The 22560-nt window shown below is 40.6% G+C and overlaps 1 protein-coding gene across 1 annotated transcript; it reads left to right on the top strand.

The window, feature by feature from the left end:
• The first annotated feature begins 16247 nt into the window (after positions 1-16247).
• Positions 16248-19133, top strand: LOC132151716 (uncharacterized). The gene is made up of 7 exons (XM_059560031.1): positions 16248-16287; positions 16529-17230; positions 17319-17505; positions 17665-17786; positions 17951-18179; positions 18349-18498; positions 18792-19133. The coding sequence occupies exons 1-5, from the start codon at positions 16270-16272 to the stop codon at positions 17963-17965; spliced, it is 1044 nt and encodes a 347-aa protein (XP_059416014.1). The 5' UTR covers positions 16248-16269; the 3' UTR covers positions 17966-18179; positions 18349-18498; positions 18792-19133.
• Positions 19134-22560: the final 3427 nt, after the last annotated feature.

Consider the following 22560-nt stretch of genomic DNA (forward strand, 5'->3'; position numbering starts at 1 on the left):
CATATTACTAATCATATTTTTCAAACTGCTGAATTAAAATCAAGAAAAAATAGATATCATTTGAAAGCTTAGAGTCTGAGCATTACAATGCATATAGCATGTTGATCAACTCAAAAATAGTGCCAAGTTATTTGCTGAGAAAAATAATAATAATCATTTTGCCATGTACTCTAATATTTATAAAAATATCACACAACTCGGATACTCATGTGCCATATGTCATCTGAAAGGTCTCATGAAGTAGAATAAAACAACAGGGTTCTAGGCTAATTTTTTGCACTTGTGACACTAGTGCGCCTAATTTCTTTCTTACAAGTCCACTTTTTTTTAAATCGCTGTCCATATAAACAGTATTGACTTGTAGCCTAAAAGATTAACTAACAATCTGGTCAACATAATGTTCTTTATTTGAAGCACAATTCTACAAGAAAGGTAACTTACTGAAAAAGTTTTGGTGCTTAAAGTGTTTCACTGAGGTGAAATTTAAACTTAAAACATCTCAAGATATATGAAATAAAAAGAAAATCTAAATTAAGGGTTTTAAGGGCTTCAAACTGAACATCTCATGGCTCAATGTCTTATGGACTATCCTCCACTGCAGTCACATGCCCCTCGGATGGCCAACTCCTGTAGTTTGGCCTTCTTGATCTTTGGCCTTGGCTTATCCAGCTGTTCACACTCTCTCTAGCATCAAAATCTTCCAGACTTGGCCCTCTACACTGATTCTTATCAGATCTTCACTGTGTCTGAAAAAATGGGACAAATCAGACAAACCTGTCTGATTTGAACAGGTGAACAGTCCCTAAACAGCTTGTACTTATTGGATCAGCTATTAAAATAGTTCAGTTTTGTATGTAATAGCAAAGTGATTATATTTTGTTAATATAATATATTTTATTAAGTTAAGTTAGAAAAGCGTTTGGAGCATTTTATGTTTGTTAAATATAAGTTTTAGGTTTTTTTAAGTAACGACCAAGCTGCCAGCGGCAGACAGTGAGCCAATGTTTGATCAATTTAGCCTTCTCAAATCATCACGACTTACCTAAAATAAAATCTATAGATATAAAACAGTTGAAGCATATGACAATGTTTAAACGTTAGACCCAGATAAATGTAAGCTATATCCAATAGTTTGTGAGGAGATGCTTCAGGACAGGGAGACGGCAGCATGATCACTTGCATTTTTTTCCGTGGATATGCCTCATTTTTGCTCATAAAGGTAAGAGTAATACATTATTCGTAACTGCACACACAATATCAACAAAACAGTTGCTCGTTCTGCCGTGTTGTCTTTAATAGGAGTACAAAAATTAACCGAAACTCAGTGAAAACATTTATATAAATATATATATATATATATATATATATATACATATATATATATATATATATATATATATTAGGGGTGTAACGGTTCACAAAATTCACGGTTCGGTTCGATACAATACACTGGTGTCACGGTTCGGTTCGGTTCGGTACATTTTATATACAGCAAAAAGAAAAAATTGGCAGATAAATTTCCTTGATTTTTAAAAAATGTTTTATTTATTAAAACTAACAACGTATTTTTTTTTTTACATTGAAAAATGATGGAGCTATTCTTTACCCATCTTCTATGGTGTTTTCTTTAAAACAGCTCCTTATAAAAAAAAAAATGAAAATGTTATATTAGTTATGAACAAATACAAAGATGTAACTTTTTATATGGAACTCTATAACTCTTTATATTGACTGTGTTTTTACTCAATTGGTTCTCTATAGGGCTTATGTTTTTTTGAACAAAGCAGCCTACCAAACGCCGTGGTGATGTCTTTTGCCCTGTTTGAATCCATTGGAAATGTCTGTCTAAATGCTGCGGGGATAGTTTTCACGCGTGTATGTTTCTCCTTTTTTCCGTCTTTTCCCAGATACTGACACACTAAGGTGATGTCGGCATAAATGAGTTGACATGTTTCAAGTATTCCCGCTGGTGTTTTTTTTTTTTTTTTGTATTCCCGCTGGTGTAGGCTACCCTAGATGCGACATATCGTTGTTTTTTTATCCACCACTCTCTTTCCATCACCATTATAGCTTACAGGGAATCCAAAGTGCACTCAAACACCAGACCTGTTGGTTATTGGAGGATCTTCTATTTCTGGTCTGTTAAACGCATTGGCCATTTTGCAACGAGCCTTCAGCGCGTACTGAGTGAGCGAGCGCCTGACTGAGTAGCCTAACATAAACATATAAGTTGGTGTTTTTTTCTTCTTCGGGGGTGTCAGGGGCGTTGCCTGTTACGTCATTTGGGTTATCGGGCTACCTTGTTGAACGCATATCATTATATTTCACAATTTTTTTTATTTTCCAAATATAATTAATTAGTCCAACGAACCGTAAAATACCGCGTACCGAACCGAAAGCCTCGTACCGAACGGTTCAATACTAATACGCGTATTGAACCGTTCAGTCCATAATGCGTACCCAGACAGCAAGCCAACATTGAATAAACATTGTTTTTCCATCTGAATCATCATTATGGTTGATATTGAAATTTCAATGCAAAATAAATGTTGAATCACCATTACAATATCGATGAAAACCTGATGTTATTAATGTTGATGGCAACAATATTGGAACAACATTGATCTATAGTTATCTTTATGATTGATTAAGCATTGATATTTGGTTACCGGGTGATCCCTGAATGTTTTGAAAAGTCATTGATTTATAGTGGACAGAGAAACGACGCGGTTGTTGAAAAGTCATCGAAATATAGTTGACCGGGAAATATGATTGAAAATGCATCGAAATATAGTTGACCGGGAAATATGATTGAAAATCCATCGATTTTTGGTTGACCGGGAGATCAACGGGTAGTATACCCAACGTACTGCACCGGAAACAGCTCATTTCTGGACCCTTGGCACAAGCGTACAGGTAAGCTTGCTTAATGTTCGATATTAATAAATTGTACCAAATCAAATACTAGGCTGATTTTTAACTTGATGGTTAGTGTAGTAACCGACGCAGTGCTGCAGTCACTGAAATTGATTTTTGGCATAGCCCACATACCGGTACTTCATAATAGAAACATCTTGCAGCACGAATGTACCAATACAAATAAATATAACATCTCCAGTTATTTAGCTGAGCATCAATTGTACGTTAGTACAATAAGTTTAATTTAATAAGAGGCGATCTAGAGTTGAAATGTTTTATTTTTTATTATTTTTTATCAAGTGATCAAAGTGTTTGTTGTCGCTGCGATCAGTGGCCCGGATGCTGTGTACAGTCTGCACTGTATCAGGTCTGCACTCGGACACGCGCTTCAATCCGTTGTGGAGACGGTCTATTCGTTCCGGTGAAATTACTAAACATAAATATACACAAACGTATCCCTGTCTGATATACAACAACTGATAAACATAATCAGTTTTGATAAATAAATTAAAAAAAACATACGAGTGTGGGTTAAAACCGAGCGCCAACCTCCCGCTCTCTCTCGTGAGGCCAATAAGGAAGTGACTAAAACTGCAATTCATCGACTGGCCGCTTGAGGCTGGCTGCAAAAGGGAGTCAGTTCCATAGACTCCCCATGTTAAAATGCCAAACTTTACAGCAGGAAAAAACATGTTTACAGCCTGGTTCAAAAAATGATTTTGGTCTAAATAGCTAATTTTGCCCTTCATGACAACTGTGAGGGGGGTGAATTTTTTTATAACTCATCCGTTTAAATTATATTAAGACTTGAAGTTCTGCATAATTAAGGGCGTAGCCACTTGAGTAACAGGTGGATTGCCGCTGCTGACACTGCCGTCGTGCTAGGTGGGTGTGGCTACAGCAACTAGCTCCCGCCTTTTTGCCCATTTTTGATTGTCCGGGAGAGTCGCGCGGTGACGCGCTGCCAAGATGGCGACGGCCCGCTCTACACACTTTAGGCTTCAAAAACACACTTCAGGAGTCTACGGGTGACGTCACGGACACTACGTCCATGTTTTTATACAGTCTATGGTTAAAACCCAAACCCGGACCTCTGACATGCTAGGCAAAAGTTCGATCACTGAAACATTTGAGCTGACAAACAGATATATTGTAGCTTGATATTCACTATAGGAAGAAAGTGCATCATAAAAAATAGGATATTTTAGCATTAAAATCCCTTTAACATTTATGGTGATCTGAGGGTGCGGGGGAGTGCTGTTAATGAGGCGTAATTCATAAGCTTTAATGAGAATTGTATATTTTATAGGCCTACATTAAAGTTTATTTCGTTTTTTATATTTTACATTTATTTCTTGAATGCTACTATTACATCAACTGTAGCTGAAAAAAATAAACCACTGTATATTTAATTTGTATATTATGTTGTTTATATGAAACTTTCTTTGTTTTTATATTTTTAATAACAGATTGGTTACCTGAGTACATATGTATAAAGTACAGTTACACTGTATGATTGTGAATTTTAATTGCTGTTTTTAACAGAGATTTTCGACTTTTCAGTTCTTTTACAGAACACTATTGCACACAAAGTAAGCAAAACAACATTTTTTATTTCATTTTATTTTATTTCTGCAAACAACTTGCACCACTTGCAATAGCTGTCCAAGGAGGTGAAGGACCTGTGAGAGGAGTTTAGGCAATTCCGCCAGTCCTGCAGGTGTGGACAATTGGAGTCTGTGGTACAGCCACTGTCGGAGCCCTTGGAGCTGCCCTTCCACACCATGGAGGCCCTGGACTATGCAGAAGAGACACTGTTAAATGGCACAAACCGACAGGCAATGGTAGTTTTAGTTACATCATTATTCTGTCAGAAAACTTCACTGATATGCACAACTTCCTTAAACTGCCTGACCTTTATGACAGTAGACTCATGGGTTAATTTCACATTTCACATTTCAATATCTCCTTAAAACTGCTGTTTTTTCAGTATGCCTTTATCAATCCAAGTTACATTCAGACTGAAAAAAATAATAATTCTGCACAGACCAAATTGGCTGAAAATTATGTTCGATCTTGAAGCACTGTATAGAGGGGTGTTTCACCAAAGCGGAATCAAGAAATCCAAGACCTTGAGCTGTTTTTACTCGGGAGTTACATAAGGTCACTGTAGCTAGCTTTGCACTGTTGAATGCCCACACCATTCATTTCCTATGGCTGTGCTACATGACTATAAGAAAGGGAGTCATAAGCAGATTGTGCATTAGCCTACATCTGAGATATTATGAGCTGTTGACTGTAATGGCAATAAATATTTGCCGTGATCAACAAATACTTTTTGGTCTCCTGATGCCTTATTTTTGCATGCTTTAACCATCCAGCTACAGTCTGTAGATGACGGGAGAGTACGCTTTGGCAGGGGAGGGACAGACATTAAGGGACAAATACATTGCGTTTACTGCTAAAATATACGAGATTGGTGAGGAAGAAGAAGAATGTCAGTAACCAGACAGTTTTTGGTCCCATTGACTTCCATAGTAGGAAAAAATGTATACTATGGAAGTCAATGGTACCAGAAACTGTCTGGTTACTGACATTCTTCTAAAGAAGGATTAAGAGATCCGCTGAATGGATTCGAAAACGATAAAACTCAACTGTTTAACTTTGGGGGAGTTGTAAAATGAGCCTAAAAAAGTGGAGTATCCCTTTAACGCTGCAAATTTGTAATACTTTGCCAGACTGCTCATCTCGCCACCATTGGAGGGACTACCCTAGAGGTGAGGGTCCGCCGTATGATGGCACACCAGTTGTCGAATGATCTGGCTTCAAGACTGAACTGGGCTGGAAAAAAGAACAAGGAGCCTACCAAACAAAAACGTCCCTTTAAAGAGTTGGCACTCTGCCGATCTTTGTTTGGTAAGTCCTGCTCCATTTTCAATCACCATTATATTATCAATCCTAGCCTGCAAGCCAAAGGGCCTTAATGCACACCCCAACTCACCCCATGCAGCACCTATGGAAGGCCAAGAGGCTCAAATTCACGTGAATTTTAACGCGTCAACAACACGTTAAATACGTGTATTTCACACGTAAACAACACGTATTTAACGCGTTAAATACGTGTTGTTTACGTGTTAAAAATCAGCGCGTATTTAACGTGTATTTCACGTGTTAAATACACGTTAAATACACGTGAAGTACGCGTTAAAAATCAGTTTGAACGGGTCAATGTCATTGGCTGCTGAGGACTTGGGTCAAACCACTTCTGTGAGCTTAGAGGGGTGTACCATTCATAGACAGGCAACCACCATTTAACATGCTATAGATCAGCTTATTCAGCCTTATTAATTAGTCTTTTTTTCTTTTCTTTTTTTATATAGCCTATAGAAATAATATATTTAAGTTTCAGTTATATGAAAAATTTATTTTTTACCACTCATGCCTTTTTGTAAATAAACACATTAGTGGATATTTTAGCTTTAATAGTGGTCACTCTTAAAGGGTTAGAAGTAAAGCAACAAATCTGTTTTATGGATGGTAACTGTAAAATTATTACTGAAATATAATTAGTAATAAGTTACACTACTAGTTGATGCAAAAGTAATATAATTAAAATAACTAAATTACTAGTAACTACTTACTGCTCAACTCTGACTTTCAGTAAAAAAAACTATATATATTTGGACATTCTCCTACTGAGAAATAACTGATAAAAATGTAAGAAAAAAATTTAGTGTTCAAGAGAAATTATTTATATCCGTCTTATTTGATATTCAATATCTCAGGACATAAATAAGGTTAGTTAAAAAGTGTATCTGTTTCAAATGTTTTTGTGATAGTATAAGACTTAAGTTAGCATCAAGCATTAACATTTGTGTGGGGAAAATAGTTACAATGGAGGTAAGCAATCAATTCAGGTTTAAGATACAAACCATTGAAATCAATATCTGTCTTTAGAAAACAATCATCTGAGTAATCAACAGCTTTTATTGTGCTTACATTTACAGCTATCACCAGCAGGTGGCACTTATTGAAACCTCTTTTTGTTCAGCAAATTCTGCACTTTTTGTTTTGTGATTATGCACTAATCAGACAATTTTTTTAAATTTATTAGTTTATTTATCAGGGACAATGCAGCGCACATTGTTACATACATAATTATCATAGACAAAGCCATAACAAAATGTGTAAATGTGTTACATAAAAGGTTTCTAGCCAATAGGCTAATTTGCAACCCCAGTCCCTGGTCAGGCCTTTCTAAAAACATATACCAAATATAAACTACGTAGTGTAAACTACACAATCATGCAACAAATACCTTATAAACACTAACATTAACATTTTACACAATCCCGACCACATTACACAACACAACACATCACATCTAGCAGACAATACATTGCCACAACACATTGACAACAGGGTCAGGACAACAGAAGTATTCTACTGCTACCACCATACCACCGTGAACCCCCCCCAACCCCACATCGCATCATTATTACTAATCATATTTTTCAAACTGCTGAATTAAAATCAAGAAAAAATAGATATCATTTGAAAGCTTAGAGTCTGAGCATTACAATGCATATAGCATGTTGATCAACTCCAAAATATTGCCAAGTTATTTGCTGAGAAAAATAATAATAATCATTTTGCCGTGTACTCTAATATTTATAAAATTATCACACAACTCGGATATTCATGTGTCATATGTCATCTGAAAGGTCTCATGAAGTAGAATAAAACAACAGGGTTCTTGGCTAATTTTTTTCACTTGTTACACTAGTGCGCCTAACTTTTTTCTTACAAGTCCACTTTTTTTAAATCGCTGTCCATATAAACAGTATTGACTTGTAGCCTAAAAGATTAATTAACAATCTGGTCAACATAATGTTCTTTATTTGAAGCACAATTCTACAAGAAAGGTAACTTACTGAAAAAGTTTTGGTGCTTAAAGTGTTTCACTGAGGTGAAATTTAAACTTAAAACATCTCAAGATATAAGAAATAAAAAGAAAATCTAAATTAAGGCAAGGCAAGGCAAGGCAAGTTTATTTATATAGCACATTTCGTACACAATGGTAATTCAAAGTGCTTTACATAAAAGAAAGTAAAATAGTAATGAAGAAAAATAATAACAAGAATAAAATAATCAATTTTAAAACTTTTAAAATTATTAAAACTGTACTTATTTAAAATGAATTTAAAACAGTTAGAAAATGATTTTACGTAAAATTAAATAAAAAAAAACAGTGAAAATATATATTGCAATCAGTTTGGACATTGCACAGTGCTCATTCAATAAATGCACAGCTAAACAGATGAGTTTTAAGTCTAGATTTAAATGTGACCAGTGTTTTAGCACATCTGATCTCTTCTGGAAGCTGATTCCAACTGCGGGCGACATAGTAACTAAAGGAGGACTCCCCTTGTTTTGTGTGAACCCTTGGTATTTCTAACTGACTTGATCCTAATGATCTGAGTGCTCTGTTAGGTTTATATTCAGTGAGCATATCTGCAATATATTTCGGTCCTAGGTCATTTAGTGACTTATATACGATTAAAGTATTTTAAAATCAATCCTAAATGTAACTGGAAGCCAGTGTAAGGACCTGAGGACTGGTGTGATATGCTCATATTTTCTGGTTCTAGTCAGAATCCTAGCAGCAGCGTTCTGGATGAGCTGCAGCTGTCTAATGGTCTTTTTGGGAAGGACGGTGAGGAGCCCATTACAATAGTCCACCCTGCTGGTGATGAAGGCATGAACAAGTTTCTCCAAGTCTTGGCTGGAAACAAAAGATCTAATTCTTGCAATGTTTTTTAAATGATAGTATGCTGATTTAGTTACTGCTTTGACATGACTATTGAAACTAAGGTCTGTCTCCAGAATCACACCAAGATTCCTGACTTGATTTTTAGTTGTTTGACCTCTAGAGTTAAGGTATGCATTCACCTTGAACACTTCATCTTTGTTTCCAAATGCAATGACTTCAGTTTTTTCCTTGTTTAACTGAAGAAAGTTCTGGCACATCCAACTATTAATTTCATCAATGCATTGGCAGAGGGAGTCAATGGGGCTGTAGTCATTTGGAGATAAGGCTAGGTAAATCTGGGTATCATCAGCATAGCTGTGATAGGCAATTTGGTTCTTTCTCATTATTTGACTTAGGGGAAGCATATACAGGCTAAACAAGAGCGGTGCAAGAATTGACCCTTGTGGGACTCCGCATGTCATGGACGTCCACTTAGACTTATGCTCTCCTAGACTCACATAATAACCTCTCCCTTCTAAGTATGACCTGAACCATTTGAGTACCATCCCAGAAAGCCCGACCCAGTTTTCCAATCTCTCTAGTAGTATGTTATGATCTAGCAATACAAGCACAGATATTTTGCCAGAGTCACAATTTAAGCGAATATCATTTATTATCTTAATGAGTGCTGTCTCTGTGCTGTGATGCGGTCGAAAACCAGATTGAAAATTGTCCAGGTATCCATTTGAGTTTAAGTATTTGTTCAGCTGATTAAAAACGACCTTTTCTATAATTTTACCTATAAAAGGAAGATTAGATATTGGTCTAAAATTGCTCAAAATGGTGTCATCAAGATTGCTCATTTTCAGGAGGGGCTTAACAACTGCATTTTTAAGGAGTTTGGAAATGTCCCAGAAAGAAGTGAGGCGTTCACCACTTCTAAAAGATCTGCTTCTAAGCAGTTAAAAGGAACACTCCACCGTTTTTTGAAATAGGGCTTATTCACATTATTTCCTACATTTAGATAGATGGGCAAATGCATTTTTGTGTCAGTGCATGCATTGTTTTAGTTTGACTGGGTCGGCGTTAGCTTAGCTTAGCACAATGAATGGAATCCTTTGTTGCCAGCTAGCATGGCCTGAGTAAAAGTGATCAAAAAATTAAAAAAACCCCACCTAATTACTTCTTGTGGCCTGCGTATTCACAACGAGTACAAATAGCGATCCAGATTAACACTAGGCGATTTCCTAGGCAGATATTGACTTGGGACTATATTATGGGGAAGCACAGGCGAAGCACTGCTACTTCAGCGCAGAGATATCACGCAACACAGAGATATAACGCAACACATGAAATCATCTCGGTTACGTATGTAACCTTGGTTCCCTGAATAGGGAACGAGATGCTGCGGTGACGTCACCACGTATGGGAACACCTTCGGTGTGACAAATGTCTGAAGCCCTATACCATCCCGCCAATCCTATTGGCCAAATAGCGCGTGGCACCGCCCAGCATGCGTAGGCATATATATACCTGGTGCCGCGCGCCATTTACCTCAGATTTCATGACGAAGAAGAGAAGAAAGCTATCAAGGTATGGCACGGCCAGAACCGCAGCATCTCGTTCCCTATTCAGGGAACCAAGGTTACATACGTAACCGAGATGTTCCCTTTCATAGGTCACTTCGATGCTGCGGTGACGTCACCACGTATGGGAACGCTATACCATCACGCCTGACGTACCTGATAGCTTGGATCCAAGGAAGCATCTGCTCAAGCGGAGAGAACCCGGGAGCCAGGAGCCATCCTCACATCCACACTGTAAGACCTGATAAAAGTGCTCGGTGAGGACCAGCCTGCCGCAGCACAGATATCATTCAAAGAAGATCCACTGAGAAAGGCTTGAGAAGAAGCCACTGCTCTTGTGGAATGACCTTTTACTCCTAAGGGCGAAGCGAGCCCGCGCGCCTCATAGGCCAAGGAAATAGCCTCCACCAGCCAATGGGACATGCGCTGTTTCGTAACTGCATGGCCCTTATTCTTATGTCAAAAACAGACAAACAGCTGGTCAGACTCACGCCATGGGGCAGTGCGATCCACATAAGTCTTCAACGCCCTCACAGGGCAAAGACTTAGATCTCCAGACTCTGTCGCAGCAGGAGAAAAAGCCTCCAGGACCACCTGCTGAAAATGAAAAGGATTAGACGCGACCTTAGGAACATAATTAGGCCTAGGTCGCAACAACACTTTCACAGAGCCTGGTGCAAACTCCATGCACGAGGGTGAGACAGAGAGAGCCTGTAAATCCCCAACTCTCTTGAGGGAGGATAAAGCCATGAGAAGAAGTGTCTTCAGAGTCAGGAGCTTATCCGATACAGTTTCCAGGGGCTCAAACGGATGCCCTGACAAACCCAGTAACACAATGGATAAATCCCATGAAGGAACTCGCACAGGGCGGAAAGGTCTCAACCGTCGCGCACCCTGTATAAAGCGAGAAACCAGTGGATGACGACCCACTGAAACACCACCTATATGCTCATGGTGAGCTGAGATAGCTGCCACATAAACCTTCAGGGTGGCTGGTGTCAATCCCTCCGAAAAACGGTCTTGAAGAAACTCCAGTACTGAAGCCACAGGGCAGTAAACTGGATCCACATCATGAGTTTCACACCATGTCATAAACAGTTTCCACTTGAAAGCATATAAGCGTCTCGTAGAAACTGCTCTAGAGTTCAGTATAGTCTCGGTAGTTTCAGCAGAAAGACCGGGACATATCAACTCACTCCGCTCAGAGGCCATGCCCACAGGTTCCACAGATCTGGCCTCGGATGCCAGATCCGTCCCTGTGCTTGCGATAATAAATCCCGTCTGAGGGGAATCTCCACCGGAGAGCCGCTAACAGATTGATGAGATCCGCAAACCACGGCTGTGTGCCATCGCGGAGCCACGTTGAGAGAAGCACATGACGGCCGGTCAGTAGACTCGAAAAATACTGGAGAGCCAGAAAAACCGCCAGTAATTCCAATTTGTTTATGTGCCAGCTGCGTTGTGCCGCTGTCCACACTCCGTGGGCTGGGCGCCCCTGACAAACAGCTCCCCACCCGGTCAAAGACGCATCTGTCGTGACAGTCTCTCGGGAAGCACAAATTCCCAGCCGAACCCCGGTGAGGAGAAATTCGTCTGATGTCCATTGTTTTAACGACATCACACACCTCCGCGTCACCGAGATCGTTCGATGCGGAGAACAACGGGGTGAAATATTCTGTCGTTTCGTCCACCACTGAAACGGGCGCATGTAAAGCAAACCCAGATGAATCACGGGAAGCGCCGCCGCCATTAGACCTAGTAGTCTGAGGCACAGTCTCACTGTCACTGTGTGACCCGCCCTGAAGTGCTGAACGCATGACGTAATCGACTGAGCGCGCGGGACAGAAAGCTTTGCTGTCATCGCGCGAGAGTCCAATTCTATTCCCAGAAAGGTAATCCGTTGAGAGGGGATTAATACACTTTTCTGGAAATTTGTGCGTAAACCCAGGCTGTGTAAATGATTCAGCACAATATCTCGATGAGAGTGTGCTTGAGTCTGAGATTGCGCTAACACCAGCCAGTCGTCCAGATAGTTTAACACACGGACGCCCCGGAGCCACAACGGGGCCAGAGCTGCGTCCATGCATTTTGAGAATGTACGGGGAGCTAGCGCTAAGCCAAAGGGAAGAACGCGGTACTGATACGCTTTGCCCTCCAAAGCGAATCTGAGGAACTTCCGGTGTCTCTCGATGATCTGAATATGAAAATAAGCATCCTTCAGATCGATCGTGACAAACCAGTCGTTTGGTTGAATCTGAGACAAAATAGAGTTTACCGTCAACATCTTGAATTTGCTCGACCTGAGTGCAAGATTTAGACGGCGTAAATCCAGAATGGGTCGTAATCCGCCGTCCTTTTTTGGTACCACAAAATAACGGCTGTAAAACCCTGACTCCATCTGAGAGGGGTGTACTTCTTCTATAGCCCCTTTGCTCAGTAGAGCTAACATTTCCTGTCTCAGCACCGCCATGTCCATCGGTTTCATCACCGTGGAGAGAATTCCGCGGAAAGGGGGCGGGCCTTTCCGAAACTGAATGGTGTATCCGTGACAAATTGTGCGTAACACCCATTGAGAAATGCCGGGCAAGCGTTCCCACGCGGCCCGAAACAATATTAGCGGTTTCAACATGTTCGTTTCCTGCAACGCTGTTGCACACATAGAAATGTCCGGGCACGAAAGACTCACGGAAGTATATGCATAGCAGGCGTTGTATCTCATTGTACGTAATCCTGAAACGTGTCCACGACAGGAATTAGGCCAACAGATTGAGCATCGGGCTCTGCCGCTAGCGAAACAGCGGCGGCTGAGCGAGCCGTCATGACGGGCCGTTCGATGACGACCCTTTGAAGCGCTCCTCGAGCTCTGAAAACTGGATCGTGCATAGTGTCTGAGGAAGCGATTGGTGTTCCAGTTCGCTCCAATGCTGTTCGAGGCACTGTTTGCGGCGAAACAGTCAGGGTTTGAGCGTGGGGACTGCAATGAGAGTGTTGGATGCGCGAAAGCGGTCCAACAGCGCTCTCTAGCGGAGGGCACAGTCCCTGGCAGGCAGCGAAAAAATCAGGAGCTGCTGTTAGGTGCCCGAGAACGAGAGGCATTGGCCGTCGAACTCAGGTTCAACCTTTTTCGCTGGCGTTGTTGAGCCGGTGGAACAACCCTAGGGCCCCAGTCCTTGCGAGGGGGCGCCATAGGTGAAGGCTCTTCCCGAGAGGGCACTCGCTGGCGGTGAGAGGAGGTTGAGCGAGAACGCGCGGGCGCCTGACGGCGTTCAACCTCTCTGGGTCTGTGGGGAATCAGCTGGCGGAAAGCGGCTGATTGTTGTTTTGCTGCTCTGAACTTCTCCACCACTGAAGTGACCGCCTCTCCAAATAAACCGTCCTTAGACACAGGGGCATCCATGAGGAAAGATTTATCCTTTTCCTTTATATCGGTGAGATTAAGCCAGAGGTGGCGCTCAACCGTAATTAATCCAGCCATGGAACGGCCCACTGCTCGAGCAGTATGTTTGGTAGCACGAAGCGCCAAATCAGTTGCTCGCCGTAGTTCCTTGACCGCCTCAGGTGTAATGCCGTCCCCCTCGTCCAATCCTTTTAACAGCTCCGCTTGGTAGGCCTGAAGGACCGCCATAGAATGAAGCGAAGCAGCCGCTTGGCCAGCGGCCATATAGGATTTTCCCACTAAACTAGACGTGACTCGACACGCCTTCGAGGGGAGGAGGGGGCGGGACTTCCACGCCGCGGCCGAATTAGGCACAAGATGTTCGGCGAGAGTCTCTTCCACCGGCAGTATCGCTGTATAGCCATGACTCGCCATGCCCGAAATGGTGGCGAAATCCGCGGCCGCAGCGTTCGTGATGCGCGCCGCAAACGGCTGTTTCCAGGACCTCGAAACCTCCTGGTGGAGGTCCGGGAAAAAGGGTAAAGGCCTCCGGGGCTGCGCAGGTGTCCGACTAGTTAGAAAACGGTCGTCCAGCTTCGAAGAAGGTTGGGCCTCGGCCTTCTCAACCTCCCATTCCAGCCCCAATGTACCCACTGCACGGGAAACCACATCCAACAGCTCACTGTAGGAGGGGGAAACACGCCTCTCCTGTCCACTAGGAGGGAGAGGGCTCGTGTCGGCCGCGAAGTCCTCGGACCCCGAGGCCGCAGTGGAAAGAACGTCGTCATCATGGCGGTCACAACCGAAGGAGATGGCACTACATGCCCCCGGTGTGGGCCGTAAATCCTCACAGGAAAAGACGACAGGTTCAAAAGTTTTCCTGTGTATTAGGGTAGGGGAGAGCGAGCGATGTGGAGAATAATTTTCCATCGCTGAACTGTCCTCGAACTCCATGTCACACGTGTCACCCCAAGCTATCACCTCGTGCGGTGCCTCGGCAGTCGCAGAAGTGGTGTGGCGGGGGTTAGACACGGCGACATCGGAGAACACATCTACCCTAGAGCGAAGCACCCTGAGTCGCAGGCCATCGCAATGGGGGCATGAAGAAAGGCCGCTAAGCGCCTCCTGTGCGTGGTGTAAGCCTAGGCAAACTACGCACCTGTCATGAGTGTCCCCCTGAACGATGTACCTGGTACACGGGTCCTTGCACTTCTTGAAACTCATCGCGTCCGCGGAGAGGAGTATACTGCTCGTAGACGATCGCTGAGAACGCGAGACAATAGGGCACAGAAGATTCGCTTCGTACTGAAGGAATGAAATCTGAGGTAAATGGCGCGCGGCACCAGGTATATATATGCCTACGCATGCTGGGCGGTGGATGATTTATTTTGAGAAGTTACAGCAAACATGGTTATTACCTGCATAGCAAAAGGTTGTGAGAACAAGCAAAGGACATACACGAATGTAATGTTTCACAGAATTCCATCTAATGTGGAACTGAGAAATAAATGGCTAGCAGCTCTGGAGATCTGTAGTTCAACGCCTCTCAACAAAATAAAGCAGTATCGTGTTGCGAAGAACATTTTGCACCAGAGGACTACTTTGAAAAAATGGAATATGGGTCCAGAAAGACGGTACTACGTCTGAAAGATACGGCCGTCCCATCTATTTTCAAAGCACAGGAAGAACAAAGTGCACATGTAAGTTGTCTTTTATATCTCTTCCTTATGTTAATCTATGTTTTTATTCGGATGTAAAATAGTTGCTGCACTAGACTACGGATAGACTAGACTACGAACCTGTAAAATGAAATGACTGAGGGGTAAGTTAGCTAGCTATATTTCTCTCACCGATTTAGACTCGGGATTTTTAGTATAACTACTAGAGAGAAGGCTACTAGCATTTTGACCAAAGGAGGTAGCAGAACGGTCTTCATTGTTTATGTAACACACACACACACACACATATATATATATATATATATTCTTTTTTTTATATATTTTTATTATTATAGATCCTGTACTGTCAGAGAAGATGAGTCAGTTGACTGAGTAGTACATAAGCACTGGTAGTATCTGTAGAGAATGTAGGCTGGAGCCCTTTTCTTCCTACGTGAAACACTGATAGTGTCCAGTCTCTAATTTCATTATGCCTAATCAGTCCTCTGATACTACCTTCACCTTGCTCTAATGAATGGCAATGAATATCCAATATGACATTGCATTCATGTGATTTTGAATCATGTTCCTGTATGTTTTGAATTTGTGGAGTAACACTTTTCATTTATTGTGACAATCATCCATCAGGGTGAGCTGAGTGATGTACTGCAAGAGCTATCAGAACCTGAGGAATCCTTTCACCAATTTGCGGGTTTACCACAATCAACCCCCCAGAAATCACAAACTGCCATGTTCAAGGTTCCATTGCCTTTGCAGCTGACGACTTCTGCACAGATAGCAACATGTACTAAGCCATGGATTGCCCTTGCACCCACATGGACACAACAATCGGTAGGCTGATGAACCCTTTTTCATGTTATAGTTACATATACTGTATGAATGCAAAAACTAATAAATAACATGAAATATATTTCTTTTGCAGGACATTGCACCATGACGGCTGTGTGCGGTCCAAGAATGAGTCTTACCTTTGATGTGAGTGGTCAAGTTGCGTGTTATCTTTGATTCATGACGGAAGTTATGAAAAGGTTACAGTTATTGTTTAGTCATTCTGCTGGCATTTACGTGAAACGCGTTCAAATGCAGGCATAGAGCAGTCAAATGATTGCCAGTTTAATCGAAGTCATTTTATGTGATGTGACAAACACATTGTACTCAAACACTAGAATGCAAATGTGAGTAATAAAATAATTCAATGTGGATTTGTCAACAACAGGAAAGACACCACATTGTTTCTGGTGAAATGGACATCAGCTCAACATCTGCCTTTGATGTCAGCATGACCTCCGAGCCGGCTACTGACCCAGCGGACATCAGTTTTGTTCCTCTATCAAGCCCCTCCACCTCCAGCACAGGAAGCTCAGCTAGCCTGTCTGGACCACACCGAGGATGGAAGGAAAGGAAGTGGATGGTAAACGAGTCCAAACTAATGGAACTCTTTCGAAAATGTACAATTTGCGGAGTAGTAATGTGCGACCTCAACCAGAACACAAAAACATTTGCCAGCAGAATACAAATCACATGGAAATGCAACAATGGACACACTGGGGAATGGGAGTCATGTCCCAATACTCGGGGAATGGCTGAAAATAACCTCCTTTCAGCAGCAGCCACACTTTTCACAGGTGCAACATACACAGACATTGCTGACTGGGCTGGGCTATTGAATCTTCAGCTACCACAAAAATCCGCATTTTACAACATACAGTCAAGCTACCTCATTCCTGTCATCAGCGAAGCCTACAAGAAGCAGGAAAGCATCATCAAAGCCAGACTCATCTGCCAGACTCTGGATGGTGAGGGTGTGCATGTCTGTGGGGATAGGAGGAGCGACAGCCCAGGCCATTCGTGCAAATACACCACATATTCATTCATGGATGACTCTACCAACCAAATTGTTGTTTTTGATTTGATTCAGGTAAACAAACAAAAATAGTCAATAATGGACACAAACCTTCATTAAATATGGTCTAAAATGTCATCATGTGTAACCTTGTCCCCCTTAGGTGACCCAAGCCAAAAATTCTGTCGCCATGGAACCAATCGGTTTCAAAAAAGGTCTGGATAAGGTTTTAGATGAAGGGATTAATGTGAAAGTGGTGAACACTGACAGACATCCCTCCATCAGGAAGATGATGCGAGAGGACAATCCGGACATCGCACACCAGTTTGACCCATGGCATGTAGCAAAAGGTAAGTCTATTAGTCTAATTACATGCACAATCCCTAATACTTATTCTCCTTTGTTCTCTGTGATACTCTGTGTTTGACAGGTACCATTGCAGAAAAAAAATCTATATGTGCATTGTCTGAGGTCCACTTTCATTCTAACATTTTTCTGTTATAATTCAGGAATAAAAAAGAAATTGGTTATGGCCTCTAACCGTAAACATTGCAAGGACCTTGCTCCATGGGTAAGAAGCGTGAGCAACCATATGTGGTGGAGCTGCAGCTCCTCTAAAGGAGATGAAAAGGTACAAGCTTATTGAATAGATGTAAAATGCACAGTACAACTGCTATTATCACAGACAGTTGACACAAACAACATTATAGCATGCATTTTTTTTCAGATTCATTTTAAAAGGAATGTAATGGAATGTCTAAAAAAATTCTGTTTGTGCTCTAATGTAATTATCAGGAGTTGCTTAGATGATGGACGTCCATCCTCCATCACATATGTGGTGTCCATCGATGGGAGGAAAACGGAATTGAATACAAGTGCTACCACGCTGACCTCTCATCAGATGAACAACGGAAGAAGAAATGGTTGCCTCAGGACTCACCTGCCTACAAAGCTCTCTCTGAAGTTATGTTGAACATGCGTCTACTGAAAGATCTGGAGCAAATGGCGCTGTTCAAGCACACAGGTATGTCTAAACAAGTGAGGGGCCATGCCCTGAAATTTTTACCAGTGCCTACATTTTACACTAGTCAAAACTTGACTATTTCCACTATAGTACAGATCAAGCACACAAGTTTCAGTAACTTGTATCGTTTTCTAATCTCTACTGTCAATTTTGATTTATGTTTTAACAGGACAACTCGAGGTTTTCCACAACGCCCTGTTGAAGTACTGCCCGAAGCGCCTGCATTTTGAGTACCAATCCATGCAGGCACGCACAATGTTGGCCATTATGGACCAAAATGAAAATCATGACTCACCACGTAAACCGGAAGAAACAAGTGGTAAGTACCAAAAATATACCAATTATAAATTCTCCTATGACCAATTGAAGATTGTTATTTTTCATATCTAAAATGGAGAAGGTAAATTATGTTCACACTCTGATAAACTAGAACCTGAACCACATTTTACATTTCAGCAATAGAAATGTCTATTGATTTTAAAATAGCCTAATATCTGGCCTTGACTTATATCTGACCAAATTAATGTTTTAGAATGTAACAATACTTGTTCTGGTAATGGATATCCGACTTACCAAATTATTATAACTCATCCCTGACCGTTTTAATTTTAGGCCTCCCAAGACACAACATTGTGTACCAAAAACAGTCAAAACAGTGGATTGCAAGACCTATTTACACAAAGACAACCCAAAATTTCAGAGATGACCTTATGGAGGATGTTGTTAAAAGAAGACTAGACCCATCCATCAAATATAAAGACTCATCATCTCGCATTCAAGTCCCGTGCCTGGCAGCAAATATTGGCCTCCATCCAAAACCCAGCAAGGAGGATGTCATCGAAGGCCACACATCAAGATTCAAAACTTAGTTTTAGACCTTCAGTGCCTTCTCCAAATCATATTTGTGTAATTTTTTTGTCATACGTTTATTCATAATAATAAATAACAGTTTTTGCTCAGTTTTCTCTCTGTTTTCTCTTATGGCGAATCAGCATGCACATTGACTTGGATGTAATACTTATATAGTAAAAGCTTTTTTATCACATGTTGGTAATACATTACCAGAGTTTATTAAATCAAGTAAACAGAGATGACAGGATTTGCAAAGACTTTATTCATGAAATCAGTTACAGCATATTTATTGCCAACTGTGCCTCTTGAAAGCCAATATATATATCAGACTTTGATGGATATTTTTTACGAATAGCAATGACCACACATAATGGCAATGGTGTTCGATTTCCTCTGCCCAATGTCTCTCCCTTCAAGGCCCACTCCAGCACAACACGATAAGCCACCAACCTATATTGCCTGTGAAAACATCAACTCTGTGAATAAAGGTATAATGGGTCGATCTATACATGCGTCATGATTAAAATAATCACTTACTATGTGGACAGCTGTCCATTTGGTCCATTCGGCGTGGGGCATTTTTTCCAGTTCACTTTGTCACACGGGAAAAAAAATCGAGTACTGCAGAATGGATCAGCGCCGTGAAATCCTCTGTAGATGTGACACAACTTCGGGCACGCTCATCTTGATCTGACGTGTTGAGCCTGGTCATCAATGGCAAAAACATGTCCCTCTCTCTACAGCACAGACACTCTATTTCCGTCGGCATAGATTGGCATATTCCCCCACATTCACACCACCAGTTCATGTTGTCTCTCATCCTCACGTCCTCGGGCTGTTGAGCTATCGCAACTTCCTCCTCCTGTCGTTCTATTTCCAAAGCACTCAGCTCGTCTTCTGTAAACTCTGGTTCAAATAGGTATGGTTCTGGTTCTTGACTGTCTGAGAAGTCACCCTCTTCGTCTCTCTCAAAATCAGCCTTGTTCATCGCCATTCGTGTACTGTAAGGAAAATAGCCAGGCAGCTACTATTCACGCCGGTATGTTGACGGAAGTCGTGGGATTTCATGTGTTGCGTGATATCTCTGCGCTGAAGTAGCAGTGCTTCGCCTGTGCTTCCCCATAATATAGTCCCAAGTCAATATCTGCCTAGGAAATCGCCTAGTGTTAATCTGGATCGCTATTTGTACTCGTTGTGAATACGCAGGCCACAAGAAGTAATTAGGTGGGTTTTTTAAAGTTTTTTGATCACTTTTACCAAGGGTTTCCATTCATTGTTCTAAGCTAAGCTAACGCCGACCCAGTCAAACTAAAACAATGCATGCACTGACACAAAAATGCATTTGCCCACCTATCTAAATGTAGGAAATAATGTGAATAAGCCCTATTTCAAAAAACGGTGGAGTGTTCCTTTAATGGTGATTGCCTGTCTATGAATGGTACACCCCTATAAGCTCACAGAAGTGGTTTGACCCAAGTCCTCAGCAGCCAATGACATTGACCCGTTCAAACTGATTTTTAACGCGTACTTCACGTGTATTTCACGTGTATTTAACACGTGAAATACACGTTAAATACGCGCTGATTTTTAACGCGTAAGCAACACGTATCTAACGCGTTAAATACGTGTTGTTTACGTGTGAAATAAACGTATTTAACGTGTTGTTGACGCGTTAAAATTCTCGTGAATTTGACCCTCATGGCCTTCCATATCCATATTTCACAACACATTTCAGATGTTCACATGCTATGGCGGGTACTCCGTGCCAAAATCAAACATCCGAACGACCGACCGACCGATCGAACGTTTATCCGAACGTCTTGAACTTTCAAACGGCTGACCCACGTGACGACCTGACGTGACGCCAGCGTCTTGAAATTTGCAGCTTTTTAACCATACAAGTATACAAGCTGATGTGTAAAGGCTATAAATGGACATGATAGGCAATACATATAGCCTAAATATTGTACCCCAAAAACAACTTTCCTGAATCCCGTGCTTGTGGGGATATGTGTTTTACTTTCAAAGAGCAGAAATACTACCTATAGTCTATATACAGACATTCAATAGTCTTGACCAGTATAATCATTTTAACTTAAAATAAATGTAGTCTATTATTTAATTTTTTACTTTTTGATCCAGAAGGTTTTCATATTAGATTTATACATTTGGAGTGAATGATCTAATGAATGCTCTGCAGTGTTTATGATATTGAGCTGTGTATGATCTGAAAGCATTGTTTGATTTTGAGCACAGATAAAATGGTTTTGAGTAAATTTCTTTATTTTGAAAAGCGTCAGATGGTCTCTGAATGTAGTTTGAAGATTTGGTTTTGTATTAAAATTTTTGAGAAAGTGGGTGATGGTTTCAAGAAATGTATTTTAGCAATTCAGGAAAACTGTCCTATAGATTAAAAACATGCATTATTTTTTATACATAATATCAAACAAATAAAGTAAGCCTAATAAAAAGTAAATCTAATCAAGCATGATTTTTTTGTTTCAAGAACTTAGAGATCTCAACACTTACTCAATCCTAATAAAATTACTAAATTATCATAATCTTTTACAAATAATCATCATAAATGTTAAAGTGGAAAGGTTAATTAAAAACATATGTATATTTAGACAAGATCAGCTGAATATATCTTATTTTATAATTAAGGTTCATTGATTTTTATGTCTGCAACTTATATACAATGAGCCAAAAAAAAGTAATGATCATTTAAATAAAATCTTTTTTTTTATTGATATTCCTTTTAACAAAGAAATACAACATACAGCACTGCAATGAAAACAATAATAATAAAAAAAGAAAGAAAAGAAGACAACAGCCTCCTCAAATAGGAAAAAACTGTACATAGTCCTTAAGAAACTTCTTGTTCTTACTATTATCAATGAGTTTAAGAGATTTAACAACGAGGGAAATCTCAGCAATAAAGGCCTCAAGTCTAGGCAAAGTCTTGAGAAATTTGTTTTTGTGAATTAAAAATTTACAATGCAACACAAAGAAATTAACAACACTATCAATAGCACAGTCACTCCCAGAAAAATATAGGAATATATCCTTCAATGAAAAGTTTAAATCACATTTGACAAAATGAGAAAGATAAAGACCCAAGCTCTGCCAAAGAGGCTTAACCTGATTACAGTGGTAGAATAAATGAAACAAAGTTTCTTTCTCAACTTTACAGAATACACAAAGGTCAGAGATATCAACAAAAGAGGAAATTTGTGAGTTAGTTGGGTAAACATTATGAAGAATCTTAAAGTGTACCTCTCTTATTTTATTGGAAATACAATATTTCTCAGGGAGTAACCACGCTTTCTTCCAGTGAATACAGTCAAAAAATTATTCCAGAAAAATTTACATCGAGGGGATGTGTAAACAGTGTAATGTAACAATAACTTTATAAGTTTACTATTACATTTTTTTATCAAGAATACAAACTTCATCCAATAAAAGTTTGGGCAAAATAGTTTTTCTCTCATTAACCCTTTAGAACCCAAAGCTAAAATTGGCCGTTTTC

This window comes from Carassius carassius, chromosome 10 (genome assembly GCF_963082965.1).
Source record: "Carassius carassius chromosome 10, fCarCar2.1, whole genome shotgun sequence".
In the NCBI taxonomy this organism is placed as follows: domain Eukaryota; kingdom Metazoa; phylum Chordata; class Actinopteri; order Cypriniformes; family Cyprinidae; genus Carassius; species Carassius carassius.